At 37.4% G+C, this 20,000-nt stretch overlaps 1 protein-coding gene across 1 annotated transcript in view; it reads right to left on the bottom strand.

Annotated features, from left to right (window-relative positions):
• Nucleotides 1-20,000, bottom strand: part of LOC144967161 (ATP-dependent 6-phosphofructokinase, muscle type-like) — a 91,136-nt gene that overhangs the window by 28,027 nt on the left and 43,109 nt on the right. Inside the window, exons 10-14 of the mRNA XM_078904061.1 lie at nt 15,951-16,052; nt 12,317-12,409; nt 6,443-6,568; nt 5,454-5,518; nt 4,065-4,146 (exon numbers count right to left, since the gene is read on the bottom strand). Of these exons, the coding sequence (XP_078760187.1) occupies nt 4,065-4,146; nt 5,454-5,518; nt 6,443-6,568; nt 12,317-12,409; nt 15,951-16,052 (468 nt within the window). The remainder of the gene's footprint in view (nt 1-4,064; nt 4,147-5,453; nt 5,519-6,442; nt 6,569-12,316; nt 12,410-15,950; nt 16,053-20,000) is intronic.

The following is a 20,000-nucleotide window of genomic DNA, read 5'->3' as shown; positions in this document are numbered from 1 at the left end:
AAAAAAAAAAAAACAACAACAACAAAAACACAACAAAACAAAACCCAAAACACACAAAAAAACAAACAACACCCCCCCCCCCCCCAAAAAAAAAAAAAAAAAAAAAAAAACTAAAAAAAAAAATAAAGAAAAAAGAAGAAAGAAAACAGTATCATGTGAATGTCACATGATCCATTGATGAATTGGAACAATGGTTAATCTATATTATGGTGTGTCCACGACTTTATAACAAACAACATCACATTAGCATAATATTCATAATAGTATTATTAATGTCTTTGAACTTTTGATTACAAAAGCTTTGGGGTAGCAATTAGTGAATTTCCATGTCAGAATGTCGTAAACATGGTAATCCTATAATTATCTACCCTTAATCCTTATTCTTTATATAAATCAAATCATAGTTAATCTCTTGACACTTCGAATTATGACTGGAATTAGTCCTCACTAGAAATGATCGATCGGAAACACACTGTCTAAAATGTCTATTAAGAACAATTTGGCTGACATACTCTAAGTCATGTGGATTTTTTTTCTCCCAAGTTACATCATTAGCTGACCACGTGATCTTCACAAATTAAGGATTACAGCCACATTGTGTTTCTATTCTATAGGTAACCCGTTAATTATGCCTTTAGTGGAATAAAACAAAGAATGGGGGGGGGGGACTAAAAGGAAAGAGAATTCACTTCATATTTTATGAAATCTCTCCTAGAAGTTTATATTGATTCGATTAAAAAATGTGTCAATTTCTCATTAGATTGAATCCGTGCAATATTACAATTAAAAATAATAAATGTCCATCGATGATTCGATGGGGAAACTTGTTTACCAATTTTTGTTCGTAAATAAGGGGAGAAATGCAGATATAATATATGACTCTCCTCTTAAACAGCTCTTGCTGGATATTCCAGATCAGGTAATGAGGCAATTAGTTTGATTTAACAAAAAGTTACAATTTTGGACAATGGATTAGTGGTAGTAGTATCGTTCGGCTACACTTCTATGTTCAAGGTATCAATCCAGGTTCGGAAGTCATCATCACATTTGTTGATGGTTTCAAACCCCCCTTCAAGTTTTGTCTCTGGGCAATCTAGTACGAGGTGGTTTGCATCTTGTGATGCTTGGTTGCACGTTGGGCATGTTGGTGATTCTTGGAGCCCCCATTTGTGCTTGTTGGCAGCTGTTCTTGTATGTTTTGACCGTAGTCTATTTGCAGCTACCCAGTATTTTCTTGGTTGATCCTGTAGACCTGGGAGACTTTTACAGGGATCTTCAATTAGTTCCCCTCCTTTTGGTTTATTCCTTTTCCATTCCGAGGAATGGAAAAGGACAATGGATTAAAGTTTGCTCGTTTGTTTTTAAGGGTTTTATGGCGCTTGTCCGGCTATGTGGTCTAGTGGTATGACACTCACTTTTGGATCGGAAGGTCCTGGGTGCGAGCCTTGCGCTCGGGGCATGGATGAGTCCTGGGAAAAGGCTCTTTACTCACATTCTCTCACCGTACTTAGGTGTAAAATGAGTACCTGGCCGTTAACAGCGTTGTCTTTGTCCGAAAAATTGTAATATCGCCTAACAGGCGGCATGTCCCGTCCTACATGTTAAATGTTGCTGTTGACCAGGGAGCCCTTGTAAAACGCTTTGGACACATTTAGTGGATATTGCGCTATATAAAAAGCACAATTTTTTTGAAACACATCTACGTCATGAGAGCGTCGGTAAAAAGAACGAAAATGGTAAGTAAAAAAAAAACAAAAAACAACAAGAGTGACGATTAAAAGCAAACGAGAAAAACGTAAGGCAAAGGGGAAGGGTGCAAATAGGAAACAGATGTAGATTCCAAGAGCATACTATCAACGTGCATAGTTTGAGATCGCCTAAAAGTCTCATCAAGACATAACCAGAAAATCCCACTTAAAGGAATACACTCAGCATCACTATTTTATTCAAAACAAACATAATATACCAGCATATAATATAGAGATTATTTACAATGAAAAACAATATAATTTCCCAAAACTATAACTATACATTTGATTGTTTCCCTAAAGATAAGGATTCCGGCCAGGGTAAGAACATAACCGAATAATTTTATTCCAAGACCAGGACTGTGAACAAGTTGGATAACCAATATAGGGGGATAGATGACACAGCAGTAATGATATCTCCACCCACCCAGGGAGGTCAAAGACCCCATCCAGGGAGGTCAAGGACCCCAAATAGGGATTTATGCTTCTAGCCTACATCAGCACAATTTTGAGACAATGGTTCCATGTAAATAAATGCTTACAGGAAATGTTTTGTACTCAACCCAACTCCAGAGAAATATTTGACCATGTAATACTGTGATAATATAAGCATTAACTCTCTCCTTACCGGCCATTTTCCGGATTGCCCCCACAACTTCACTCCCAACCTATACAAAAATAGATTTATTTCACTCAAACACACAAGCTGTTAGTTCTTGCTATACATATTTCTTTCTGCTAAACGAGCTCTTCAACACAATGCTAATATACTTTAACTTTAGCAAACAACTTTTGTTCAAATATTATGATGTACAAAAGAAATCAGAATAAGAAAATGTTGGCTGCATCGTAACGAATGTGACGATTTTCCTATAGGTGATAAGGAGGGAGTTAATACGGAAAGAAAGAAAGCAAAGCCACTCTTGCGTCTATTCAGAATGGACGATGTAGAAGATTCATTGGGGCAGCGTGGCTCAGCGGTACGGTCTTTGCTTCGTACCCGAAAGGTACCGAGTTCAATCACATGCTGCTGCCCTGTGTGGCCTTGAGCAATTCACTTCGACCTAGCTCAACTTGCGGCGCTGCACTGCGGCTGTCGCCTGGGATATTCCAGTCTTCCTTTGAATAGACCCTTGAGACAAATTTCTCCTATGGGATGAATAAAGTGAATTTAAAATATTTAAAATTTAAAGACCTTAATTCCATTCAGACACAACATGGCCTTCATCGATGTTGTCCACAAATTTTGCCAGAGGCAGTAAGTCAAAGATATCACACAAATTACAAGAATCAATTTTCCCCACATAGGCCAGAAAACTTTTACATAAGATAATATGAGACCTGTCATCTGAACACGGTACGCGTATCATGATGGGTTGAATCAGATGCTTTAAAAGCTTAAACAAATTTTGACCGGAAGTGACTTTTCAGTTTTCTTTATTTTTAAAAATCAGTGTCTGTTGTCTTCAATAGGTCAACAAATGTGAACCACTTTTCTGAACAAAATATAGCATAATATACTCGTTATTATTCTGTTTAAAAAATGTGACCCACCGTGTCAAAGCGGTATTATGTCGGGATACACTAGGTTAGGGAAATTGAATTCATATCCACAAATATCAAACTTGGGTTTACTTTCCCTACGTCATGGTAGAATATAAATACTATTTATTGCCTTGCAAAATCTTCTAAGGTCCGATTTCTCATCATTCTATCTCTAAATTTACATTTTTGTGTTATGAATAATCCCGACATAATACCGTTTTGAGACGGAGGGTCACAAATGTACCATAATCTCATATTTTTCCAATAAAATATATTTTTAGCATCAAAATCACCATGACACAATAAAGATTTGAGACGATAAGACAAAAATATAGATAGGATAAACTGACATCAATTTCCTACTTGCCAAAAGTTATCAAAATCTAAAACTTCAAATAAGCATCATAGTTTATCAAAACCAGCTGGCAAGTTTCAGGTTATCATTCATTATCGATCTAAATTTCAACTAAAAGTTTTCAGGCTAAATAAAAAAAATGCATTTTCCGCCACGACATCATAAGACATCGTCGCCTAGGCATTCTACGAAAGAAATATAGATAACTCATCAAACAAGATGTCTGATCTAAACAGGAATCAGAAATTGGGGGTTAATAATCTTGCTCAAGGAAAAAAAAATCGAAAGTGCCTGAAGCGGGGCTCGAACCCGGGTCCTTCCAGGTCACAATGCAATAACTTAACTACTCGGTCACTTCGCTAATTGTTTTCTGTAAATAAGTTTTTCATACCCGGCGACAAAGTACATTTATTTACCTTCCGACTCCCAATCGCTAACCTTGGATGAAGGGTGACTTGATTCAATATTTGCTGGATATACAAATTGTAGAACATGGATCTTGGAAAACCATCCGTAGTTGGAGTTGAATGAGAGAGGGCCATAATAATAATAATTAATAATAATTAATAATAATAATAAATGGCATTTATGTAGCGCTTAACTCAGTTGTCACAGGCTCTAAGCGCTTTACAGTGATATAAATCAAAACATATTACAGTTAGACAAGTTTGATGGAAAAGTGATACGAATTCAATTTAACAACAACAGGAAATGAAAATAGTATTGCAACATTATGGCGTAAAAAGATAATATGTAAGAAAATGAGCTTACACGAATTAAAGATACATGTTTTATCAAACATATACACATACACACACACATACACACAAAGCTAGAGGTGCCTAAATGAGCCAACACACACACAAACAACACACACACACACACACACACACACACACCTATACAAGCATTGAAACAAAAACGCAATTACTTAAAACGAGACCCCCCCACACACACACACACACAGTAAAAGTAAAACAAACCAAGGAAAAAGAATAAAAGCAAAGAACAGAAGAACATTTTTTTAAAAAACCAACAACTAAAGTTAAAACTGAAGAAAACGAAAATATCTCACCTATATAGAGGATGTCAATTTAATCATAATTCCATCAATAATCAATATTACTGAAGATCCAAGGGTGTCAATATCATTTAGCAGTTGATAGACCACACGCTTTACACCCAAAGCGAGCGGTATCGATTCGTGATGCAGTCTAGATATTTGTACACCCCTTGCAGTGATTGGGTAGTTATTAGTCTTGGCGGAAAGTATTTTCCGATGACCCAGCGTCCTATTCAAAGGGTGGCATCAAATTCTTACGGTTCGTTACCGATCTATAACTCGAGATAAACTAAGCCTTATGGCTCAGAAAGACTACTAAAAACCAAAGGCTGAAAAGTCATTCTTGTCACTAGGCACGGACAAGAAAACAGTTGGAGTTTAGTACCCGACCAAATTCAATAGTGTGCACATTTTTTGATAATTGGTATAGAACATCATGTCCTTTATCAGTGTGAGTATTGTAAGACTTGAATAAGTTCATGCCAAACACCCAGAGCTGAAATTCTTGAAAAGAAAAGAACAACAATGTTCAATCTTGACCTACTGATGTCAGTCTCTTGGAGTCACAATATTATTATTTAATTGGCAAGTAGTCAATATTACTCATTGGAATTTCTGTAAAATCAGGATTCTATTGAATACTACCTCGTGTCTATTTGACAACGAATATCCTAACAATAACATCTAAATACCATTTATAAGATAGAATGAATAATAAACGAGAGAGATGTTTGCAACCTACCTGCCACGAATTTTCACTATCTGCTCATATTCTCCATTTTCCAACAATTGGCCTACGAGTTTAGTCTGAAAAAACCCCCAACAGATTGATATCCTAAAAAATAGGCACCATACTCAATCAAACATTTTAGGGATATGCACACATACGTTGACATATTAGTGACATAGCACACAAAAGCGTATCTGAGCGTAGCCATCATAAAGTTATAGCCTGACACTGACCAAAAAATGACGTCAAAATGCCAGTCGTTGGCCACAAAAGAAAACAATTCGTGAGTTGTATTCAATAGTTCAACCAATGGAACCACTTGTTTCCATGAGCACTACTAACGACAACTCACTAGGCGGTGCAAAAACGAAATAATGACGTCAAAATGCCAGTCTTTTAGGGTTTCAGTGTCAGGCTATAACTTAACGATGGCTACGATCTGAGTCATTGATTTTTAAGGAGCTGATTATTGTGATGTAACTATTTACATACTTAAACTGCTGCACAACTCTTCAATCGTTCACTGTTATCATCAATTATTCATCCCTCGCATTTATCCCACGCCAGTGACACAGCCGTTATTCATTATATTTATTTTCATTTACAAAACTCATAAATAAATGGATAAAATAAACAACCGACCAATTTTGAACGAATCAACATCAAAAATAATGTTATAAATTTTGAAAAATAAACAATATCAATGCGGTTTCATCTTTAAAAAACGTCGGTGTGTTACCATGCAAGATAGAGTGTACATTCCAAAGCTGTTGCCTTGTAATGTATTACTAACGGGAAGGACATGCCTGCCCGCCAAAAAACAACCTGGCGAAGAATGGCATGTATATGTCGAAGCGGAGAGAAATGCTATCGGGGGGTGGTACTCTTAAAGAACAGCAAGCCGCAACGCCTCGGATCGTACGTGTTGGAGTAAGGCTGTCTAAATCTTTTGTGTCTCTAGGGGCGCTGAGAGAATTAAAGTTAAAGTTATACATAGTTACCTTTTCAACAGCCTTCATCATGTGAATCCTACTGATGGCGAAAAACTTGGAACCGATGACACATGCTGGTGACTTGGGCGTTGTTTCCATCAAAGTAAGAACTGCTTCCACACCCTGGCGACTTCCCTGTTTGGTTTAGATATTAAATATGCACAATCTTTTTATAAAGCGAAATTCTGAAACACCGCATTAACCTAAGAATATGTCGGAACGAATTACACCAACAAATTAATGAATAAAAATGAACATAACAGACTCAAAAAAGAACAAATACCAAATATGGAATTTTGTTCTTTTTTTTTTAAGCTGTGTTATATATTTCTGTTCATTACTTTTTACAGCCTCAAGCAGCTTAGTATCACTTTAACATCAACAAAGCTGTTTAGAATCGACTAAATGATAAGTGGGAATTCAATATATTGTAAGGTTAGGAGACAAAACCTGCTATTCTCAATAAAGGCATTGATTATTGTTTAAATTCTATACTTATGGCTTCAAATTGAATTTTATGGATCACTTTTATCTCCCTCACAAAACTGTTTTGGATCGAATAGAAGATGTCTTGAGCGTTTCCATTGTAATTAGCATTAATTCCTTCATCTTAACAGAAGGCCACGTGTAATCAATCTACAATTTATGGGACAACGTGGCTCAGCGGTATGGTCTTTGCTTCGCATCCTAAAGGTACGGAGTTCGATCACCCGCCTTGCCGTGTGGCCTTGAGAAAGTCACCTCGCCCTAGCTCACTTTGCGGCGCTGCACTGCGGCTGACGACTGAGTTGTTCCAGTCTTCCATTGGAATAGACACTGAAGACAAATTTCCCCATGGGGATGAAGAAAGGGAATTTTATTTATCTATTTTCTTTTATTATTTAATCATACAACAGGACAGACACATTTTTTGTAACCTCCGTCACTGATTTCTGAATTCTACCCATTATAACCAACTAGTTAAGTATACCCGAGTCGAATGGATTTTATGTATAAATTACTTTGCACATCGATAACAAAGGATAAGAGATACGTTATCCGTCATGGTCAGGTAAATTAATAAAAATAAAGATATATTTTACATACTTCAATTATAGATACAACTTCCCCAATGCAATTCGAACTATTTCATTTACTTTACTCTAATAGCAAGCCATATGGAATCAAATATTCATTTAATAGGCTTATATGTGTCAGTGCATTACATAATCATTCGGTAGGAAAAAATTTTGGATTTTCATTGAGTGAATTTTCTGAAAGAATATGCTCCCCAAAGCATTTTAATCTTTATTTGAATTAAATCGGTCGATTTCTCATGAAGTTATGGTCAGATGTATGGGACAGCTATCCAGCAACTTTTCTAAAATTTCATACTTTTTAAACATGACTAGCTGTAAAAAAAATTTAGAAGTGAAATTAATCCTTGATATTTCTTGAAGATGTACAAAACCGGTCGATTTAATCATTTATGACAAGAACTCATTTGTGACCCTTCGTCTCAAAACGGTATTATGTCGGAACGAACCAGATGCTTAAAAGGTGAATTTGATGTTAAAACAGGTCAAAAATATAAATTGTGGCATCAGCACCCTAAAATATGGTATCCATTTTCCTCAATAAAACATATAAACTCAACACAAGTCTGATATTTATGGCTATAAATTCAATTTTCAACATCTTAACCATCCCAACTTAATACCGTTTTGAGGCGAAGCGTCTCATTTTTGGTAAAATATGACCATCTAACTAAACTTGGCAATATCTCCTCAGATCTCAGTTTTCACCATCCGACTGATTATGTCATTCACTGTAACATATTATTATCAAACTAACACTCTCAAACAATCGACCACGTCTTCACTACTTTACTAGTGGGTACTCTTCAATATTCGAGTGATGATTTTGAGGTAATGTGCGCTCAGAGCTCTCTGTTTAGTTTATGGGTAGATTCGCCTTATACATTCTTCTTCTTCTTCTTCTTCTTCTTCTTCTTCTTCTTCTTCTCATCATCATCATCATCATCATCATCATCATCATCATCATCATCATCATCATCATCATCATCATCATCATCATCATCATCATCATTATTATTATTATTATTATTATTATTATTATTATTATTATTATTATTATTATTATTATTATTATTATGTGAAACGTGCACACGGGAATCTGAGTTTGACAAACATTTTCACCCATATGGTCACTGGCCTTGGTCAACATCGATTGACTTTCACTTTCTTATAGATAGAACGGAGTTGACGTCATTGGTTCTTTGTTATTTTGCCATCCAATTTTATGAGAAATTCTTACTAAATTGTATTAACCAGACTATAGATAGTGTGCGGTTGGCTAAGAATCTCACAACATTGAGTATAACGGACCAACTCACAAAACTCTGTGAAACCCTGAACTTTTATAGGTAGTATGCGCTTGGCTGAGAAGCTCACAACATTATCATCCGGAAGTATAACGGACCAACAGACAAAATTATGTGCAACCATGAACTTTTATAGGTAGTATGCGCTTGGCTGAGAAGCTCACAACATTGCCATCCGGGAGTATAACGGACCAACAGACAAAATTATGTGCAACCATGAACTTTTATAGGTAGTATGCGCTTGGCTGAGAAGCTCACAACATTGCCATCCGGGAGTATAACGGACCAACACACATAACTCTGTGTTTCCATGAACTTTTATAGTCTGTATAATACAGTAAAGTGAGAATTACTCATAAACTTGGATGGCAAAAAAAAAAAACAATAAAAAAAAAAAGACGAGTGACGTCAACTTCATTCTATCTATTGTCTGGATAGTGCACTTTAGTGAGATTTTCTCATAAACGTGGATGGCAAAAAACAATAACAAAGACAACTTCGTCCAGATCTCGTTCATGGTCACGTGAGAAGGCTATATCCGTTCGAGTTCGGCGTTCGGCGTCTCGTTCGGCCCGATTTCGTTAAAAGCCTATCACTACAATCCATCAGAAGGGCGTGAAGATACCAACGACAACGACGCACGCGCACGGGTTGTGGAACGCACTGTTGTTGCCATACCATTGAGCCACGGACGTCATAGTCCTAGTTACCCTCGATTTGACTACAAGACGTAACAATTATAATATGAACCCTCCTTGACCTCTTGTTGTTGTGTCTGGCAAGTTATTAAAATGGTTGCCTTCTATGCAATTATATTATAAATTGAATGTAGTTGACATCACTCGGGCCTTTGTTATTGTCGTTTTTTTTGTGTGTTTTTTTGTGTTTTTTTTCTTTTTTTTTTTTTTTTGCCACATATGTTTATGAGTAATTGGATTCAATAGTCGTAACGTCACTTCCTTCCTAATGACGCATGGTAACTTAGCAACACTGGCTCTAAACTATCGGAACAATGGCGGACGCCCTTATGACATATTTCTCCGACGAGCATAAAAGTGTATCCAGAGGAGAAAAACATTATAAAAATATGATCTTGCCTTGTTTTGACTTTTATACATTCTGATCACAAGACATATGAAAGTTTCTAGCCAGCTTGAAGAATAAAAAGTAATGATTTTCTTTGTTTAGAACCAAGATGGCCGCCGTTGCTGGGCGGCGTGACATCAGACTACTGAATCCAATTCTCACTAAGCTGTAATAACCCGGTTGCTACCGGATGTATAACGGACCAACACACAAAACTATGTGTTACCTTGTACGTATATAGTCTGGTTAATACAGTTTAGTGAGAATAACTCATAAACGAGGATGGCAAAAAGCAATAACAAAGACCTGAGTGACGTCGAATTCATACTATCTACAGAATGAGTCTCGGATTATTTGAGCATTGTACAGTAGCCATTAGCAATCGTTAACTTAACGTAACGATGGCGACTATTGTACAGTGTAGAATCCAGTCAATTATGAAAACGCTTCTTTAATCGTTAATAGCATTGTCAAAATCAGTTTGTTCACATTTGAATTCCAATCTCACAGTCAGAATATTATAATAGTAGATTCATTGCGTCAATGACGAAAACCGAGTTTTAAAGTAAAAATTATTAGAATTGGAAAATAAGAGATATTTTAACTTTACGAAATAAAACTCACTCTCTTCCAGAAAGGTATCTATTTTTACGCATACCCCTGTAGCTAAGTTGGTAAAGGACTCGCTTCATACGTAACGGAATTGAGATCGATCCCGTGTGAAGTCGAGATTTATTTTTTGCCCCTCACCCCCCACCCAGTCAAAGCCCATCAGGGATTGGTTAGCCGTGTGTTAGACCTGGCGAGAAATACTTTAGTAAATAATGCATTTAGTAAATAATGAATTTATATAGCGCCTAAACATCCACGTTAATCGTGCTCTGCGGCGCTTTACATAATAAAAATAAAGATAAAAATGTTTAAAAACAACAGAATTAAAAATCCCGACACTACATGATACATAATAAGCATGCATACCAAAAACAGAATCAGAGCAACATCTATTTTATGAAAAATAAGCCTCGCGGAACAACTCAGTCTTTATGATAGATATACTAGCGCCCTATTCACAGGGTTGCAAGCAATTGCTATTGTCCTTTTCATACCACTGAATCCGTGATAAACTCCGGCTCTTTTGGCCTATTGGCTCTGAAGGAATTACTTTTTAATAAGTTAAGCTCAGAATGAATTCATTTTGAATGCGCCAGGTTCACATCTACGTAATAGGGAATGAGATTAGCGGGAGAGTAGTGTCCCTTGATTGGACGTCACCGGCGGAAAAGTTATTAGAGAGAGAACGTCATGTTGGTTGTGCGCATGCGTCTCTCGTCCTCGCTTCCGATGAAAGCGGCACGAGACACTTCACTGAAAGCGAGGACGAGAGAGACCCATGCGCAAAACCATTTTGACGTTCTCTCTGTAAGATGACGTCCAATCAAGGGACGCTAGTCTTCCGCTAATCTCATTCACTATAGCATTTCCAGATAACTGGTCACGTGTTTTCACAAAATTATTATAACCAATATGGCGGCAGCAAATATGAAATGATTTTCTTTTTGTTTTAACCATCTCCATATTTATTGAGCTTTATATAGCGCAATATCCACTAAATGTGCTCAAAGCACTTTACAAGTGCTCCCTGGTCAACAGCAACATTTAACGTGTAGGACGGGACATGATGTCTGTTAGGCGATATTACAATTTTTCGGACAAAGACAACGCTGTTAATGGCCAGGTACTCATTTTACACCTGAGTGCGGTGAAAGAATGTGAGTAAAGAGACTTTTCCAAGGACTCAACTGTGCGCCGAGCGCGGGGCTCGACCCCAGGACCTTCCGATCCGAAAGCGAGTGTCATACCACTAGACCACATAGCCGCACTACCACCTGCAGCAAAATCGTCACAATTGTTATGACACAATATACATTTTTCTTATTCAGATTTATTTTGTACATCACAAACTTTTGAATATGTGATCTTGCTTTAACTCTCTTCTTACCAGCCGTTTTTAGAATTTCGCCCCAAACCTCACACCCATCCAACACAAAAATAGACTGTTCTTACTCAAACAAAAAAAGTAACAAGTGCTTTCTATACAGTATGTTGTTCAGCAAAATGAGGTCTACAACACAGTGTTTAGTATTTATAGCTGTAATCAAAGCATTTCTTTAGATTTTGTGATGTACAAGAGAAATTATAAATAGAAAATTGTCGGCTGCATCGTAACGAATGTGACGATTTTCCTATGGGTGGTAAGGAGAGGGTTAATTAATAAGAACAAAGTTTTCTTGTAGAGAGATTGTTTGAGTTTTAAAAAATCAATTTTTATGCTGGGCAAGCCTGCCATTTTGGGAAAATACTGAAATTGATCGGTAAAGAGAGAGTTAAAGTAACGATTGTAAACTTCCATTCACCAAGATTCGATCAAATGCTGAAGTCACTCCGCCTCTCTGAACATGGCCCAGTACAGTTACTCTTGTGTCCATTTTCATCCTTTCACTCAAAACCTGTGGATATTTATTTTTTTAAAAACGAGCATGTATATAAAACAATGCCAACTAATTATGCTCAAAACTCTTTACAAAGGGTCCCAAGCCGACAGCACCACTTAAAATGTAGGACGAGACATGACGCCTGTAAGGCGCTATTACCAATTTTTGACAAAGACTACGCTGTTACTGGTTAGTTACTCATTTTACATTTGAATTCGGTGAGAGAACGTAGAGAGGCTAGTTTCTTCCTAGGCCTCAACTTTGAGCAGTTAAGAACAGGACCTGAACCAGTAACCTATGGGTCTGAAGTCGAGTGCGTGCCATACCACTCGACCAGGCACAGAGCCGCACATGATGATTCATTATCAGATCACAACGAAACACCAAAATGTTGCTGCTGGAAGTTGAGAATATACGATTATTACCTTCTTGCTTTTTGGAATTGGATTCAATAGTCTGATGTCACGTCGCCCAGAACGGCGGCCATCGTGTTTCTAACAAAGAAATTCAGTACTTTTTATTCCTCATGTTGACTAGAACTTTTAATATGTCTTATGATAAGAATATGTAAAAGTCAAAACATGATCAGATTTATAATGGGGTTTTTTTCTCCTCTGGATACGCTTTTATGCTCGTCGGAGAAACATTTCCGCCATTGTTCCGATAGTTTAGAGCCAGTTACTAAGTTACCATGCGTCATTACGAGGAAAGTGACGTTACGACTGTTGAACCGTATTCCGGACGAGTTATCAACCGCATCACGAGCTTGCGAGTGCGAGTTGGGAACCAAGTTCGAATTCCAAAATGCAAGAGTGTAAGAAATCATTTAACCTCCTCAATCGATTCATATTTTTTTTAAATAAAAAAATTGAGCCTTATATAGCGCAATATCCACTAAATGTGCTGAAAGCGCTTTACAAGGGGTCCCTGGTCAACAGCAACATTTGACATGTAGGACGGGACATGACGCCTATTTAGGCGATATTACAATTTTTCGGACAAAGACAACGCTGTTATCGGCCAGGTACTCATTTTACACCTGAGTACGGTGAGAGAATGAGAGTAAAGAGCCTTTTCCAAGGACTCAACTATGCGCCAAGCGCGAGGCTCGAACCCAGGACCTTCCGATCCGAAAGCGAGTGTCATACCACAAGACCACATAGTCGCATATTTCATATTTCGTCATCTTTGAATAAAATAAATCTTCAAAAACATTCAAATGATAGGCTACTTATTTTTAAAGAATCTGATTTTTATTGAAATGTATGCTTGATAACCTGACGTCACAAGTTATTATTGTAAACTTGATATCATTACACTTTGCTATTTTGGGAGAGGGGTGGAAATATAATTAATATATTATAGAAAAAAACATGAATTACGAAGAATCTGAAGTCTAATTCCTAAATCATAAAGATAGTATGCGTTTGGCTAAGAAGCCCATACCATTGCCATCCGTGTAACCTTAAACGTTTATAGTCTTGTTAATACAGTTTAGTGAGAATTACTCATAAACGCGGATGGCAAAAAACAATAACAAAGACCTGAGTGACGTCAAATTCATTCTATCTGTACAATGTTAATGGCTGTGATTCGATGTCTCATATCTTGGGGTTTCATTTCCTCAACAGTACTACAGGCAAAGCATTTATCTTAATATTCCATATTTTAGGGGTCATTTATACTTATCTTTTTTGAGGAATAGGATAGTACTCTTCAACAGCCGTAACGTCACTTCCTTCCTTATGACGCATGGTAACTTAGTAACACTGGCTCTAAACTATCGGAACAATGGCAACAATGGCGGACGCCCGTATGAAATATTTCTCCGGCGAGCATAAAGGCGTATCCAGAGGGGAAAAAAACCCATAAATTTGATCATGTTTTGACTTGTACACATTCTGATCAAAAGACATATGAGAAGTTCTAGCCAGCATGAAGAATAAAAAGTAATGATTTCTTTGTTTAGAACCAAGATGGCTGCCGTTACCGGGCGGCGTGACATCAGACTACTGAATCCAATTGATATGCTTAGCCACTATCTGAGAACCCTAACTGTAAGGAGGGCGGTCAGATATTCAAGTGTTGTTACAACGTTTTACAATTGCATTGTTTATCTTTAGAGAATATGCTCTTGGCTAAGAAGCTCAAAACATTGCCATCCGGAAATATAACGAACCAACACACAAAACTATATTTTGTAAATAGAATTGGCTCACTTTGATGATTTCACATCTGAATCAGCATCCGTTTATTTACATTACAGGTATGTTTTTATGTGCTTTACTACAGATAGCACAAAATAGGGTTCAATAGTCTGATGTCACGTCCGCCTAGCAACGAGCAGCTTGGTTCTAAACAAAGAAAATTGTTACTTTTTATTCCTCATGCTGTCTAGATCACATGTCATGTGATGAGAATGTATAAAAGTCAAAATATGATCAGATTTATAATGCTTTTTTCTCCTCTGGATACACTTTTATGCTCATCGGAGAAGTATTCCATAAGGGCGTCGGCCATTGTTCGATAGATTAGAACCAGTTACTAAGTTACAATCCGTTAAACGGGGGAAGTGACGTCACGACTGTTGAACCCTATTGCCGTCACTCAGCTCTTTGTTATTGTTTTTAGCCAGTCATTTTTATGAGTGGTTCTCACTGAATTGTTTTGTGTGTTTATAGATAGAATGCGCTTGGCCAAGGAGTTCACAACATTGCCATCCGGAAGTATAACGGACCAACACACAAACTCTGTGTAACCATGAACTTTTATAGTCTGGTTAATACAGTTTAGTGAGAACAATTCACAAACGCGGATGGCAAAAACAATAACAAAGGCCTGAGTGACGTCATCTGCATACTATCTATATCCGACTGGCGGATGTTATAAGTTTATTTTGACTAGACGCACAGCATCAATAAAGCGTCCCTTAGTTGTAACATTACCTCGCCATTAAGTTAGATAGATCAAGAGGGGTGGAGGTGGAGATATATAGATAGATAGATATAGATAGTTAGTTAGTTAGATAAATAGATAGATAGATAGATAGATAGATAGATAGATAGATAGATCGATCGATTGATTGATAGATAGATAGATAGATAGACAGATATTGAATCGTGTTGGATACGACTATGGTATGGAAAGTGCTCGACATGTAGCAATGGAGCGAATTATTATTGTAATATTTACCACTGACTCCAACATTGTGGTAAATATTAAAATAATAGATATATAGATAGATAGATAGATAGATAGATAGATAGATAGATAGATAGATAGATAGATAGATAGATAGAGAAGGTGGAAGAGATAGAAAGAAAGAAGGAGAAAAGAAGAGAAGGCGAGACAGCGAGAGAGAGAAAGAGAGAGAGAGAGAGAGAGAGAGAGAGAGAGAGAGAGACAGAGAGAGACAGAGAGAGGGAGACAGAGAGAGAGAGGGAGACACAGAGAGTGAGAGAGAGAGATAGAGAGAGGGAGACAGAGAGAGAGAGGGAGAGAGAGAGAGAGAGAGAGAGAGAGAGAGAGAGAGAGAGAGAGAGAGAGAGAGAGTTACCTTTTGGACATCACTGCTTTTGATAGGGTTATGGTCCTTATCCATAGCTCCCTCCGCTACTAATACAATGTTGGTGCGCCTTTTCTCCCCTCCTTTGGATTTCTGATGTTGAAGATTAAATTTTACAGAATGAAAGTTTGTCTGTTTGAGAAAGAAAGAAAGAAGAGAGAGAGAGAGAGAGAGAGAGAGAGAGAGAGAGAGAGAGAGAGGGGGGGGGAGAGGCGATGAGAGAGAAAGAGGGGAAGAAAGAGGAAGGGATGAAGAGAGGGGGAGAGAGAGAGAGAGTGAGAGGGAGAGAAGGGAAAGAGAAGGGAAGAGATAGATAGATATATAGATAGATAGGGAGAGAGAGAAAGAGAGAGAGAGAGAGAGAGAGAGAGAGAGAGAGAGAGAGAGAGAGAGAGAAAGAAAGAGAGTTTAAAAGTAAAACAAGAAATAGTTGGAGATTGCATAATTTATGCCCAGTCGTCTCAATTCGGTTTTTAATCGGACTGAACCAGATGACGGATGGAGTGAGTTAAATTATGTTTAAAAGGATCAAATATGCGATATTTTATTTTTTTGCTACTAAAGAAAATTTTCTTCCTTGCGCGGCTATGTGGTCTAGTGTTATCACACTCGTCTTCGGATCGGAAGATCCTGGGTTCGAGCCCCGCTCTGAGCGGCGCATAGTTGAGTCTTTGAAAAAGGCACTTTACTCAAAATCTCTCGCCGCACTCAGCCCAGGTGTAAATTGAATACCTGTTCGTTAACAGCGTTGTCTCTGTCCAAAAAAAAAAATCAATTTTACTTAACAGGCGACATATCTCGTCCTACTTAAGTGTTGCTGTTGGCTAGTGTCCTCTTGTAAAGCGCTTTGAGCACGTTTAGTGGATAGGAGTCTCTACGTACACGGTGACCGGGTATCTAGCCTCAGGATAATCTACGTACACGGTAACCTTGTATCGTGTTTCGGGAGGGAGGGGCGAAGGGGACATTGAGCTTGGTGCACAGTAGTAACTTTATGAACTTGATTTCTTTCCCACCTCCTCCCCCAACTCCCTTTTGTAGGCAGAACAGAAGCAGAAGCTTGGGGTGTGTGTGTGTGTGGGGGGGGGGGGGGGGGGGGGGGGGGGGGCTGACGGCCACATGAGTGACTAAATTAACCAAACAGAGAATCAATGGTTTGACAATAGATTCCCGTCTTGGTTTTTAAATCATTAGCGTTGTGAGAGACAAATCCTACATCATGTATTTTTTGCAAATTGGCTTCCTAAGTCGTGACGTAATCCTGCGCAGCAACGCATGGCAACAAACCGGCTGGCTCTAAACAGTCGAGAAAAATGGCTGACACGAACTCTATTTCCATCACCGCCCTTATGAAATACTTCTCCAATGAGCATAAAAGTGTCTCGCGAGGTGAAAATCATCATCTCAGTCAGGTCATGTTTTGACTTTCACTTACTCAGATGGCTTGATGTTCGGCAAAGTTCAAGCCAGCATGAAGAATAAAGAGTATTCTGTGAAGGTAAGTCATTTCGTCTTCTCATTCTCACTCTCAAAATCTCACATCTCCGTAAAACTACTGTTGGACAATAATCAGTTTACTTTGAGTTTAGGCAGATTTAGTATATCCAATGGAAAGATTTAACTGTTTACGTTCGATTTTAGTTAGGGAGAGAGAGAGGGAGTCATTGAATTATTGTGTTTTTATCTTATGGACCACGGACTTTGAGTCTTTGAGGTCTTAGTCTTAGTCTTGCTTCGCTAATTTTCGTTGCTATTGACTATAGTCTACTACATACTATTTAGTATCGTGTTGTAACCTTTATTATAATACTCATATGAGCATCACAATCACCAATCACGCTAGACATTTTATCATAATACTTCATGTGGGGCAGCGTGGATCAGCGGTACGGTTTTTGCTTCGTACCCGAAAGGTACCGAGTTCGTTCACCCGCCGCTGCGCTGTGTGGCCTTGAGCAAGTCACCTCGCCCTAGCTCAATTTGCGGCGCTGCACCGCGGTTATTCCAGTCTTCCCTGGGAATAGACCCTAGAGATAAATTTCCTCTATGGGATGAATAAAGGATTTATTTAGACCATGTGTTAGTCACGGTAAACTAAATTTCCTATTGGGTTAAGGTGTAATGTAAATGTTGCTGCTTGAAACTCGAAGAAATCAATAACATTGTGAAATTGAATGTGAACTTCAATTTAATATACGAAAACAGATAAAATGGACGTTTCGGGTTTCCCCCTTATCAACAAAGCAAGATGAATGAAAGAATCACTTAATTTGTTTTTTTAATTGAGTTTTTATACAGCGTAATATCCACTAAATGTGCTCAAAGTGCTTTACAAGGGGTCCCTGGCCAACAGCAACATTTAACATGTAAGACGGGACATGATGCCTGTTGGGCGATATTACAATTTTTTCGGACAGAGACAACGCTGTTAACGGCCAGGTACTCATTTGACACCTGAGTACGGTGAGAAATTGTGAGTAAAGAGCCTTCTCCAAGGACTCAACTATGCGCCGAGCGAGGCCCAAACCCAGGACCTTCTGATCTGAAAGCGAGTGTCATACCACAAGACCACAACAGACGTTTAATTAGTTTGTTTGTTTTTTGCCTATTGAGCATGGTCGCAGCTCTAAATTTGAATCTTTTATTCTTTTACTTCCACAGATCTATCTTGATGATGCCTTGGGTTGATTCAGTCCAAAACTAATTTGTGTGGTTTTATTTAACAATGTTAATGACATTGAACATACATTGATACAACAATGCCATAATTTGTCATGTTTATCATGTAAAATCATGTATGGACCTACAAAACCATTATTTTGAATGGTGATTTGATGATGATGAACAAAATATGTGTGTTGTACAAAATAAATGGCAAAGCTAACAAAATGCAGTCTCCTTAATAAGAGGAGACTGGGGATTGACAAGTGCTGCAACAAATTGAAAAATAATATCAGATGTTTCTCTTAACATGGTTGGAATATATGAGAGGATGTTAACATTTTTCAGTCTTTCATTAGCTTTCTCAACATGAATTCTACATGAAGCTATTTCTTTTGTTAATAAAATCTCATTTTCAGTAAATTTATTATGTAAAAGAAGGAGAATATTTACAGTTACTCCTTGAGGTAAAATATCTTAAATCAGGATGGGGTTTTACCTTTATTACCTTTATCTGCTAAAATTAAATCTCCAGGGCTTAAAATTAAAAGTTTTAGTAATCCACAATTTTGTACAATGACCTTATCCGAGACAGACCCTGGATACAGTTTAGAAATAAAATTTATCACACCATTTGGACTCAGACCAACAAGAGCTTTAACAGAATTCATGGACCTATAAGAATAAATTAAGAGTTGTTTATCCATTTCTTTAGGAATAGCAATTTGGTCATCTGTACAATCAATGATCATTCTGCAATTTGGAAATCTTAAAAATGATGATGGAGCTGATAGTTTATTTTTATGTCTAGAAGGGCATGTAACCTTCATAACATTTTCAAAGAGAAGCTTATGGCTTATGTAAAACATGAATAAAAGTTTGTATAATATTTGTTATAGTACTTTCACTAACGCTAAACAATTGTGAAATATGAAGGTTAGCGTAGTTCTGTCTAAGTTTCATCAGTGTAATAATGAAAATTTTGTCTTTTAATGCAACTGTCTCTTCCTGAACTTCCCATCCACTATAATAAATAATGTTACCTCTAAAGCACTCAACATATTGAACAATAATATTAAATATTTTAAAACAATGTACACCTGTCTCCATTCGAAGAACTTTTTCTGTAAGGCTTGAAACAGTGTAAGTGCGTTGAATCTAACTTAGTTGGGTTTTTTAAAGCTAGCTATTTCCTTATTTTTGTCTGTAATTTCTTGTTCTTGAATTAAATTTGTTGTTCTATTTAAAATATCCTCACTTGTTCTACAATCTGTTTTTTTTAAAAGATGGAATCATGTGATGATGGTGACGAGAGTTGAGATGATGATGAGGGAGAAGATAATGAGGATGATGATGAGGAGGAAAATAATGATGATGAGG

The sequence above is a fragment of the Berghia stephanieae genome, chromosome 3 (assembly GCF_034508935.2).
Source record: "Berghia stephanieae isolate SIO BIC M18660-M18661 chromosome 3, UCSD_Bste_1.3, whole genome shotgun sequence".
NCBI lineage: Eukaryota > Metazoa > Mollusca > Gastropoda > Nudibranchia > Aeolidiidae > Berghia > Berghia stephanieae.
Note: the sequence above shows the minus strand (reverse complement) of the source record. Positions and strands in the feature narration are given on the sequence as shown.